We start from the raw sequence: 12664 nt of genomic DNA, 5'->3' as shown, positions 1-12664 counted from the left end.
TGGGAGCTAGAAAATATAGTCCTGGGTTGACTAGCTGCTTCCTAGCAACAGTTCTATACTAGTGAAAGCATGAATCTTGATGGACAGTTAGATGATCTGCCATAGTTCACCCCTCTGGCCAAGGGTAACAACAGTTGTGTTACCTTTCCTCCTACACATAACACATTCAATTCAACTCAAGGGAAGCAACCCAAAGTCTCATCCTGTCCTTACATCCAATCCAACGTCCAACATCTCTGTCAGGTCCAGCTATGGCTCTTTTCAGCCTGATGACCTATGAACTAAAGTTGATGTTAACTGCCTACTGCTCCACCTCCTCTCCCCACCCTGCCATAGCACAAGTCCAATACACAGTGGTGGAGCGGGGGCAGGAGAGCTACTATGAAGTTTCCCATTTGAAAAAGGCAAAGTGGGAAATAACATAGCAGTAATTGTCCAATGACAATAATGAAATCCTGCCGTGGCAGGCACTGTGAAGACACCCTGCCCTGGCAATATTTAAGGCCTCTTGATTAGACCCTTATTGTGTATCTGAAAAGAACATCTTTGTCCCTATTCTCCCTGGCCCTTTGGGCTCTCCACATTGAGAGCTTCTTCCTTGTCTGTTATCATCCATGGCTAAATCATGTAAAGGAGTATAAACACTTGCTCCTTGTGCAGTTTGAGAACTTGGAAATGATTTTACAGGCCATTTTTAAGACTAAGTTCAGAGTTTCTTTGCCAGTACAGTTCTTTTAGAAATGTAGTGGATTTCATATCTATAGGCCTCCATTTGTTACATGTGCCAATGTTCACACCTTTCTCAGTCAGACTCTGTCCAGAAAAACAGAGACAATTCCAGATCTTTCAAATGGAGGAAATTTAGCACAGGGAATTAGCTATCCATGTGATTCAACAGAGCAGCCAAACAGATGATGGAGAATAAACTCAGGGACTAAAAAAATCAGAAAATTGCTGCACAGTCTAGGGATAGAAGAGCAATAGGGAGAAGTGATATTATCACATATTAGCAGAGCTAAGAGCTCGTATAATAAGAGACTGCAAGTTCCTTGAGGGATCTGAGCCATCCATATTCTGTCATCTTTGTGTGTCCCCACAAGCACTCAAATGTTTGTTTAATTGAACAGAGATAAGCAGTCAATCTTTCCACTGACTTCAGTTACAAGTACTGACAGAAAACTAAAAGTTAGCAGAAATGATGGTATTCAATACTGGGATGATCCTTAATTTGTGGATCAGCTGCAATTAGTTACTTTGGGACCTCATTTTAGTAACCCATCATTGGCATTTAGAGAATGAGAAATTGTCAAAAGTTTTAATTTTCATATTCTCTTCCTGTTTAAGACTTTCAGGATTACCAACTTTTGTATAAACGTAGAAGGAAGAATTAAAAAGGAATAAAGTCTTTGAGTGGCTCATGCCAAAATAAATTAAAAGAAAAAGATGGGGTACGGAGAAAGAAAGGAAGGGAGGGACGGAGGAAGGGAGGGAGAGAGGAAGGAAGGAAGGGAGGAAAGAAAGAAAGAAAGAAAGAGCTTTCCAGACTTGCTAGGGAGGTGGCAGCTATAGCTAAAGAAAGAAAGAAAGAGCTTTCCAGACTTGCTAGGGAAGTGGCAGCTATGGCTACAGAGGATGTATAGCTTTCTCTTAGTCTTTGATTCTCTTTTTTGGAATCACCTAAGTTGATAATGACATTCTTTTGTCTACTGGTTTGAACCAAAAATTACCAACTTATTTTTCTTTACTGTCATTTAAGAACGATTCTGTAAAACACTCCATTGGATGTTTTAGTAGTCAAAAGTAACTAATTCTAGAATATGACTGTAAGTTTTGAAAATATCACAATGCCATTTATTCTGTCCTGGATATGCCTTTATATGCATAAGTGTATAGATACGCTGGACTCAGCTTAGCTATGGCCTTTAGTAAAGGCTTGAGAAAAGTCTCAAAATAGTAGATACATTTAAAACTTGGAAGTTCAGAATTGTTTGAGAAGCTCTTATGACTATGTTGTCTTTCCTAGAGAGAGAAAGAGCCTTGAAAATTTCTCAGTGAATATTTCTACTTATACAGGGAGATGAAGGTTTTCGGGGGTGGAGGGCAGAGCGTGCCAAATTCAGTTGCCATGTTATGTTTTAAAAACATTTTAGAATACCTAGGCATATTTATAATTTTTCCATTTACATATAAATTTCAGGTTTATTTTCACGTTGGTTTAAATAAGAATGGCTTAAAATATAATGCACTGTGTTTCCTATCTTTATTTTGTCTTTCAGAATATAGTGCTCCCATTTTAAAATATCAATTAAGACTTGGATATAGGCTTTGTCTAAATAGTTTCGTGACTGACTAAAATGTGGAAAATACATCATTTTATCTATATGGCACCTAACATCTGAAGAATAGGCTTTTCTTTCCTGTGTTGGCTTTGTGGAGCTGTAATGTTGTGAAATAATCACTTGATAATTTGGCAGTTTTATTAAAAATAATGACTTTGTTTCAGTCATTATAGTATCATCTATATAGTTTTGAAAATGCAGTCAGGAAAAAATTCTTCTTTGGTATTGATCTAGAGCAGATAATGTGCTGTGATCAGTCTTTTACATCTCTGAATTGATTTCCTCTAATAATATTTTGCAATGAAATTATTAAAACAAGGTATATTTTCGCTACTTCAAATAATTGGTTTTACTTTTTAAGCATGCCGTCTGTGATTTCAAAGAATATTTCTGAACTTCTTTGCCCTGAGGAGTTCAGAGTAATCTTGAAATTATAAGTGTCTATTAAGTATTTTTTAACTGTCAATTTAACAGTAGCTGTTGTGCTATTAATTTGTTATGAAGTGACACAGGAAGAAAACTCATTATGTGATAATATGAAAACACATATTTGTCAAAAAAATAAATGAGTCTGTATTGAAAACCCATCTGCTGTGGTGGGAGTCAAATGGTTTATTAGACACATTTGGGCATGACACCTTCTTTTCAAACAGGAAATGTATAGAAAAGATTTCAGTTCCAATTCTTAGGCACTCTGTATTGGGCACTTAAATGTTTTCTTTTTTTGTCCCTTACAGGTAATATTATATCCAACTTCTAATAGCTCCAAGTCTGCTGAGTTGCACAGAATGCTAGTTCCAAAAAATAGCCAGGACTCGGACTTAAAAATCAAATTGGCAGTGCGAATGGATAAGCCACCGCATATGAAACATAGTGGGTGAGTGTGCATTTGGAGATGTTTTTCTCCTGAATTACTGGATTTTATTTCAGTGTATCATTTTTGTCTGTTTAATGGGAGAGCCAGTATATCAGGCTTTCACGTGGAGTTTTCTCAAAAAATGACATACATAGGTTAACTCAATTTTTGAAGTCAAAAATATATTTATAGCTAAATACATGGATATTTAGTTAAAATAACTGTTTGCATGCTAATGTAATATTGGTACTTGATTGCATTGGTATTACACATCACTTATATTGACAAAGAACAGTGATATATGGAGATAACTTCTAAGAAATATTTTTCAAAATACAGTAATAGTTGAAACAAGCCTAGCATTCAGGTCCCTAGAAATAGTTAAACTTACACAGAGTATATTAAAACTGAAAGTTGGTTCAGATATAACTAAGAAGCTGTACAAGTTTTGACAGGAAGGATATGAGTGGTCATCCAATGTGTGAGTGAAAAGTAAATCAATATTGGAGGAAACTGATGCTGGCAGGTAAGCCAAAAGTACATGGGCTACCTCCCGGGGATTGCCATGGGTCAGTCAACTTTCGTCTCTGCCAAGGTTCTTTTTCCATTGTAGCTGGTAAGGGAAGAACAAGTCTGAACTCTTGAATATAATCAAATGAGTTTACTAAAACCTATAAGAACCTAGGTCTTTCTCAGATTAACATTAACACTTAAGGACTCGCTACAGCCAGAGCCCAGCATAGGGTTGTTAGCCATTAGGAAAGAATATGACTGTTTTTCTTACTATGGAGGGAAGCAGTTGCTAAAGTAGCTCACCCTGCAACAACAAATGTAACAATCTAAGAGAATGCATTTCTGTACAGAGAGGCATCTGCTGGCTTTGGAGGCAAATCACCAACATTATGGCAGAGTTAACTGATGAGTCAACAGGATAAGGATTCTTTAGATGATCCTCAGGGAAAGCAAAATTAGACTCTGAGCAGAGGACAGCCCAAATATCTATACTACAGTTGGGATGGGACTAAGGACTATATTGCTTCTGTGGTTTGGTTGGGCAGTGGATGCAGTGTGAGAATTAGTCTTTCTGAGGGGGCAAACATCTCAGAGAGTGGGCTCTTAGAAAAGGGAAGTGTAATTTGGGTAGCCCACATTATGGCATCTTTAATGTGGTAATGCAAAGTAAAGTCCAACTATGACTCAGCTCACAATGCTGATAGAGTTCCTGGGATTTAATATCTGGCGTTTTTCTTTCATTCATCCATCTACCTGCTCACTGTTGATTTATGCAGGAGACATATATTGAGTACTCTGTTCCAACCAGAGCAGACCTTAGTGAGATACCATCCCTAGGCCTAAAGGAACTGGCTGGTCAGGGATTCAGGCCTGTATACAAATAGTTATAATAGTGATAAGTGCTATAAGACAGGAATGGGAACTGATGGAAATAATGCCTGGTCCTAGCTGGAGTCAGTTCTGAAAGTCTCACAAGAAACCTGACTTTTTAGATGCAACTTGAAGTATGAATCCAGCAAGTGAAGAGTGGGAAGGAAGGACATCCCAGTCACAGGACATAGCTTGTACATGGGCAGGAGTTCTGGAGGGGCTTTTAGCCAATGATGACAAGTTCAGTGCAGCTGGAATAGAGTGCTTTCAGACTGGAGAGTTAGAGTACTGCTGCTCTAAAGTGCATAGAGACTAGTCTACTAGTCCCTAGAGACTATTAGAGCCTAGAGTTAGACATAAAAGAACACGATATGTTCCAGGCAGTGCACTTATTTCTGTACTATTTGGTAACTTGGTATCTTTCTTTTGATGAATGACACAGCAAGAAATGGGAACCAAGGTATTATTATGTCAAGGTAACCTTTAATTTACACATGGCCAGCACCATGGTGAATACCTCCAGGGCCTTCAGATTGTCCCAAGAACCAAGATTGAACATCAAGTTGGGCTCTTGTCAAGTTCTGCAGCCTTTAGCTTCTGTAGAAAGCCCTGCTCTAATCCTTGGCACTTTCTTTCTTTGGAATGCTCCAGGGCAGGTGGGATAATCCAGCCTTCTTCCAAGACTTGATTTTTTTTTTTTTTCTTTTTTATCACTCCTTTGCACTGAAAAAGAATTGGTTTGTATCACATCTCAGAGCCGTTTGTCTAAATCAGGACCCCCAGAAGGGCTCTGGAGTTGACTTCTGCCAAAGACTACAGGACTACAGGTGAAGGGGATTACTAGGGAGAATATATCATAGTCTCTCAATTTAATCTGTGAAAATCAAGAACTCACCTTGGATTCAGATCACAGTCACATCAGTTATCTACCATTACTAAAAGATATTAACAGGCATTTCCAGACATTTAGGTACCTCTGCAGTTTATGGTATGTAAATGGAAGGAATTCTAGAACTGAAAATATGTGATGCTATTCTGCTAGTTGGTGTGTTATGTAGCATAATTAAGTTAAGAATATTATATTTCATAATAGTGACTCAGTAAAAACTATTTAACACCAATATTGGATGTAATAATAATGATCCACCAGAATTTAAAGTTTTTGGCATTGCTGTGACAGCAGTTTATCCCTGCGGGCGGGGATGGTAGAGGAGCTTGACCACAAGCACCTGTCCGGGTTTCTCAGTGCCTCTGTGATAATAGTTTTAAATATTTTGAATATCACTCCTGTGTATACATGTATATGGGAAAGCATGACTTGACCCACATCATACTACTGTATTCATCTTTTTCTCAAGTGTCTCGTAATTGGATTTTACTGAACTTAATTACATTTAAGAAGAAAAAGTCAACTAACCTTTTTATTCCAAGTGTTCTGTCATATGCCAAAGCAATAATATAACAGGAGGAGCAGATTAATAGCATTTTGCTTTGGGGCTGGATTGCGTTCTGTCAATAATTCATCCTACAATGAATAATTAACACATGACTAATGAATAATTGAAAAAGAGACAAGTTCAGTTAAAAAAAGATTATCTTCAAAATATGGTAAATTTCTCTTACAGATAGAATTGTCAAGTGGATTAAACAATAAAATGGAGAGTTATGGATTTTTATCTTCAGAGCACTTTTCAGAACTAGACTTTGAATCCTTTGGGACTTGAGTCATCAAAACCCATTCTCTGTTTTAGCAATGTGGGCAACAAGTGGATCTCTCTTACGTGAACTATTTTAACACGTATTCTATTTTTTATCACTTCTGTATGGTCCTATATTGTCCCTAAATAGATACATTTTATCAATGTTATCTATAATTTATGTGTTCCCCGCTACACTGTTTCTTTGACCCACCCCAGTGCCTCCCCCAGGGTGTAATCAAGATAGATATTAATATGAATAATGATGATGAAAATGGTGATAGTGTGCTCCTTAGAGTTTTAAGGAAAAAGTAATAAGAATGACAGTAAGCTGCATTGGTAAGTTGAAACATAAAGGGTTCTAAACACAGTTTATAGGGGATAGAGTATAATTTTAATGTGAAAAATACCTAAAATAAATGTGTTTGGTTCTCAATTGTTGCATTTTAAAATGATCTATTTTTTGAAGCAGAAAGAAAAATATATCTGATCTAAAAGTCGTGTTTCTAATAATGATCAGACCATAACTATACATTAGTTTTTTTTAAATAGGATTGACTACATACAGGTGAAAGTAGATGTTTAATTTGGATAAAATAAACAATGATGATTTCATTCTTTTAAAACCAAACGGGACATTACCACATGACATATATTTCGTAAAAAAAAAAAAAAAAATGGGTTCATTTATTCTTTTGGAGTCTGTCATATAAACTAATTATATAAACAAACACTTAAATCTGCTAAATAAATTACCATCTAGATTTTGAATGGTTACATAATTCATATCCAGCTTTTGAATTTATTTTTCTGCTTTTTTGAGTGACTGAAAGACAGAAGTGTTCTTGCACAAATGGACTATCCTTGAGCATAGCCTAGTGGCTGAGTAACAGTATTGACTTAAATCTCAGAAGTACTATCCCCGTTTTTATTAAGTAACATTTTCCTAATGCAAATGTTATTTTCTTAACCAAAAGAAAGGGAAAATAAAATGGAACTAATAAATGACTATCATGAAAATTAAATCTACAACTGAGAAGGAGAAAGAAGAAAATTAAATTGGCCGTCGCAGATATATGGAAACATTATGACGAGGATCTATCAGAAGTCTGCATGCAGCTGGTTGCTTTTGTAGTAAAAAAAAAAAAAAAAAAATGAATGAAAACTTCATGAGTATATAACGATAGATGAGTTTTGTCAGAGTTAAAATTAGTAAGATAAAATTTTAGCCAAATCATGGACATATAAATCATATTTCTCTTTGTGTAGAGTCATGCTTGGCTATGTAAACATTTGTTGAAGGAATAGATGTGTTGAAATATTTTGAAATTGTCATATATAAAACTCTAATTTACGTCATAAAGGTGCAAAAGGCACTGAGTCCATCTCTTGCTGCAGGGGAGAGACAATAGTTCAGCCTCTATCAGGAAGAACAGGATGAGCACGAAGCTGGCTGCACTATTGCTATCTCATACCTTCCCCTAGAGAGAAGCACAAAGCATTCAGGGGCTGGGGTCATGCCTAGGGAAACTTGCAGTCACATGCTTAAAACATGGCATTTGCTCATAAAGTAGTGAAATGATTGCACCCTAGTAGAGTTGCATTCTTTTCTTTATAATATAAGGTTTATGATCTTCACCTAATTTAGGGAACAGTCTGATGACCAAAAGGAGAAAAATCGTATTTTTTCTGGAGGTGACATTTGCTTGGAGGGTCCAGCCTTACAGAAAGGACAAATTAGATTTTTTTTTTCTCAGAAAAAATTGATTTATCATTTTAAATCAACCTTTTAGAATGACTTTCTTATATGTCCTTGTTTAACATACCATGTTTTGACATCTGATCTTCACCTGAACCTATACTTTTGGTTCAGACCTATACAAGTCTGTTTAGGTATACAGACTTGCATTCTCAAATTGAATTCACCTCATTCTGACTTATCCTGATTTCAGAGAAATCCAGCTTCTTATAGCCTTGCTAAAACTTCTGACAAAGCGTTTGCTGGGTACTTAACAAATGATTGATTCTTTTTCCAAATACGGCTTTCACAAGAGAGGTCTGTCTGTGGTGCTTTACAAAATATTGATGTAGTCCTTGTAAAATGATAAAAATAATAAGTCATAAAGCCAACTTTCCTTTTCCAAATACCTTAATATTTGTTATTTTCTCTATGCTAATTTAAATCATTAAGAACTATATTTTCATTTTAATTTACTAGTGAATACTAAATTTTGTAATAATAATAATAGAAACATTTTTAAACGTAGCTTTTGTCATCAACAAACTAATGTTTTAACTTGTTATACTCCTTTGCAAAACTTCTCTAATTTCTCCTGTAATAAATTAGTTTGGCTTGAACTCTAAGCTCAAATTGTGGCTTTCCGTTCAACACCCTTTGCTCTCAAAATTTTCTTCCAGGGGAGTAACATCTTAACATACATTATTTTCTTCTACTTTTCATGCATCAAATAACTCCTCTCTTTTGCTCTTAGACAACCTTCAGTATCACATCTGCGTGTCTTAAGCAAAGGCACTTTAGGCCAAATAATTAAAAGTGGAATATGAGCTCCCGTTTTCTTTGTTTTCTTTCAGAAACCACAGACCATATTTATAGGTTATCTTAATTTGGGGCACTTGTTTTTTAACTACAGTGAAAACTAGGAATACTATAAGTTAAAATTTTATAAACATTTACTGTACAGAATTATAATGGAATGATATTGTCTTGATTTTTTACTATAAAATTTTTGTACTATGTACTGACACAGTAGTACTTTTTATTCCTTTGTACACATCCAGAAGTTTTGAAATATTAACACTGACTTAATAAAGTAAAAATCCTAGGCTTTTTTAATGCCCAAGCATTGTGGAGTGTCAAGAAAGATTTGGACATTATTTTAAAATATTTTTAGTTCAGTTCTCTGATACATATGGCTGAATTGTGGTGCAGATGAAGGACACTACAATAATAGTTGTGTAGAATAAGCACTAGTGTAAGAGCCAAGACGCTTGTGGTTTGGGTCTCAGTTCTGTCACTAACTTGGGTAAGTCACTGCATCTTTCTTGGCCTCGGTTTCATCAGTTGCTAAAAGAGGCAGTGGACTAGAAAATTTGAGTGGCTCCTTAGACCCCCTGGAAATTGATGACTCAGCAAATCATTTCCTCCCTCCTCTCTCCAGGAGCATATGTCCCTCACTGCATATCGTGCTGTACACACAGAGGATGTACAGGGTCTAGAGGGAACAGAAGTGGTAGAAGTGAGGGCAACGTGGAGAGAGATGGTAGATAGGGGGATTTATTTGAATCCTCTTAAGGCAAGTGAAGGAAGTATGAAAAATGACTGAAACATCGGACTTCTATTATATAAGGTTAATTTGAAAAATCCACCCTATAGGGGCCGGCCCACTGGCATAGTGGTTAAGTTCGTGTGCTTCACTTCAGCGGCCCAGGGTTCACATTTTTGGTTCCCAGGCATGGACCTACGCACTACTCATCAAACCATGCTGTGGCGGCATCCCATATACAAAACAGAGGAAGATGGGCGCAAATGTTAGCTCAGGGCTAATCTTCCTCAGCAAAGAGAGGAAGATTGGCAACAGATGTTAGCTTAGGGCCAATCAGCTAAAAAAAAAGAAAAAACACTGTATAATTGTTTATACTCTGATAATATTAAAAAACAAATGCGTATAAAAATTCAGACGAGAAATACGTTAAATGTACTCAATAGAATAATGCAACTATGGGTGAGATTTTCTTTTCTCTCTTTTCCAGATTTTCTGTGATGTAGTTATAATGCTTTTATGATGAAAGGATGCAGTTATCAAACTAAAATAAAAGCAAATAGATTTTCTTTTAATTAACAATAGTTAAATTTGTTTTACCAAAATTCTGATGATTAGAGAAATTCATTTGAGAGGATTCCTTGAGGTGATCCTGCAAGGACTTCCGTCCATCCAGTGTTTAAAGGAGCCGTATGGTTTGGGAATGTGAGCTCTGGGGCCAGATTGTCTGCCTTCAAATCCCAGCTCCATCACTTATTAGCTGTGGGGTCTTGGGAAAGTTATGAAACCTCTCTGTGCCTCAGTTTCTTCATCTGCAAAATGAAAATGTTAGTAGCAGCTACCTCATAGAATTGTTTGGAGGAGTAATATTTTAATGTCTGATGTGCTTAAGAGAGTGGCTGGCTAGCTCACAGTAATACTCAATACTTTTTAGCTATTGATAAAACCCTAAAGAAGGTATATCTTTGAGTTGAGGTACTGGTAAAAGAAGGAAAAATAAACAGTAAATATTTAAAACATGAAACAGAACAAAAAGCACTTTAAAAAAAATAAGGCACTATTTCCATCTCAACCTCCCCCTCTGAGCCCTTCTCCTCTCGTTCCTTCTTGAGCACCCGTGAGGGCTGCTGCTGAGCCGAGGGGGGACCTGGACTGGGAGACCTGGGCTCCAGCCAGCTCTGCCTTCAGGTTGCTCTGGGTCTGTTGTCACATGCCTCCTCAGTTTCTTCATCTTCAGAGGAACTTGTTGAGCTCTCTAAATGATCTTTAGGTTTCTTCCAGCTCTGAATCTATCTATTCTTTATTTTAAACCTAAAATTAGATCTCTCCTTTAAGGAAAGTAAGATGGAAATATTCATGTTCCTGGGCAGGATGGAAACAGTTAAATGATTTTCAAGCTACGTTATTCTCTTTAAGGACATCTCCATAAACAGGAGGCAGGATACGGAGCGGTTAAAGAACACAGGCTTTGGGGTTGTTCAGACCCGGGTTCCAATTCTAGCCTTGTCATGTCCTATGCCAACTTGGCCAAGTTACTTCTCATAGCCTCACTCATACCATAAAGTTAGATTTTCCTGAGCATGGAATAAGATATAGAGCTTGTAGCACGATGCCTGTTACATACTAAGTGCTCAATTAACTAGTAACAATCATCATTAAAATAAACATTTTTAAAAATTATAGTCCATTGAACTGTAATGAAACCTTCTTACAGTTTTAATCACACCATTTGACTTTGTTCAGAAGAAAAGCTCAAAAACAAATGGGCAAATAGAAATGCCCAAATCGTCACTGATTCCTTGAGAGTATAAAGGTTATATCCCCTATTAGGGCCCTCTGCTTACTTGTTAAGCTTTAATTTACCTTTTTATTTGGTAGCTATTATGGATGTTGGTGGTGGTGGTGGTTTATTTCTCTTTGTTTGTTTTGCTGCTAACTTTATTTTGTCTTCTCTATGTCCAAAGGGAAAAAGTGAAAACATTACATAAGAGCTCTCAACCGTGTCTGAGCAGCTGACCTGAATGATTTATCTAAGAGATAAGCTCGGATTCTAAAAAAGAAACCTGGAGTTTATTTCATAGCAAGTGAAAAGAATAAGATAGAACTTTCTCTTTATTTTAGTCCAGTGCAATCTAACTTATTTTAAAAATGGCAAATGCTTTTAAAGCATGATGTTTTAAATAACTAGTGATGCCTTTTGTATATTTAGTCTAATTGCTAGTTTTACTTTTAATTTTCTTGCTTAAGTCATTAGACAAATATTACTTGATTCTCCGTGGCTCTAGACAGTCTATCAGGTCTTGCTAGTTGGGGTATTAAAATTTGTTGACTTTTCAATTGTTGTTGATCTCAATTTTTACATACCAACTAAGTTAATTTTAATTTCATCTCAAGTATTTTTTGTGTTTTAAATTATAGTTTATGTGCTTCATTTAAGGAGGAATTGATAAGTCTGAACAGCTTGCTCAATGCTTAGTAAATGACTTGTATTTTGTAGCTACCACAGCACACATTCATGTAATTGGATGATTAGTCTAATTATATATGCTAAAGTTTTATGAAAATAATCGCCGGGAGAGATTGGTGGTGTTGAGATTGGAGTCCTGAAGCTGCTGCTTGAACATTCTCTGCTGGTCCCTGGTACAGGACCTTGGCAGTTGCTGATGCTGTTCTAGAATGCTCTTATCCCACACCTGCTCCCCTCACCTCTGCCAGGTCTCTGATCAGATGTCATCTCTACAGAGAGGCCCATCTGACCTCCCTACCCTAGAATATAGTGCCCTTCTCTCTTTGGCGTCAGCTCTCTCTACTTTTAACCTGCTGCTCTCTTTTTTAAGCTCTTATTACTTGATATTATGTTATTGACTATCTTACCAACTGGATTGTTGTCTCCATTTGGGTGATTTGCTGTTGACTAGCTCCCCCACCAAATCTAGTCCCAACTTGTCTATTAGTATAGTTAATTTTGGCAGTCTTTCCGTAAATGATAAAATATGCTCGTAAGGAATATTTTCTCTTCCTCTCTTTATGATCAGAGCTAGAGTTTAGCAGAATCGGGCATTGGTAACAGGGTATAACATCACAGCCACAGTTCTGTATCTAGACTGT

At 36.5% G+C, this 12664-nt stretch overlaps 1 protein-coding gene across 6 annotated transcripts in view; it reads left to right on the top strand.

Moving 5' to 3' along the window:
* CADPS2 (calcium dependent secretion activator 2) overlaps positions 1 to 12664 on the top strand; it is a 495178-nt gene that overhangs the window by 270598 nt on the left and 211916 nt on the right. For all 6 annotated transcript variants that reach the window (XM_058529077.1, XM_058529069.1, XM_058529059.1 and 3 more), the window contains one exon: positions 3077 to 3216. In XM_058529077.1, coding sequence (XP_058385060.1) covers positions 3077 to 3216 — 140 coding nt within the window. The remainder of the gene's footprint in view (positions 1 to 3076; positions 3217 to 12664) is intronic.

Source organism: Diceros bicornis, chromosome 3, assembly GCF_020826845.1.
Source record: "Diceros bicornis minor isolate mBicDic1 chromosome 3, mDicBic1.mat.cur, whole genome shotgun sequence".
Lineage (NCBI taxonomy): Eukaryota > Metazoa > Chordata > Mammalia > Perissodactyla > Rhinocerotidae > Diceros > Diceros bicornis.
The sequence above is the reverse complement of the archived record's forward strand: the minus strand, read 5'-3'. Positions and strand labels throughout refer to the sequence as shown.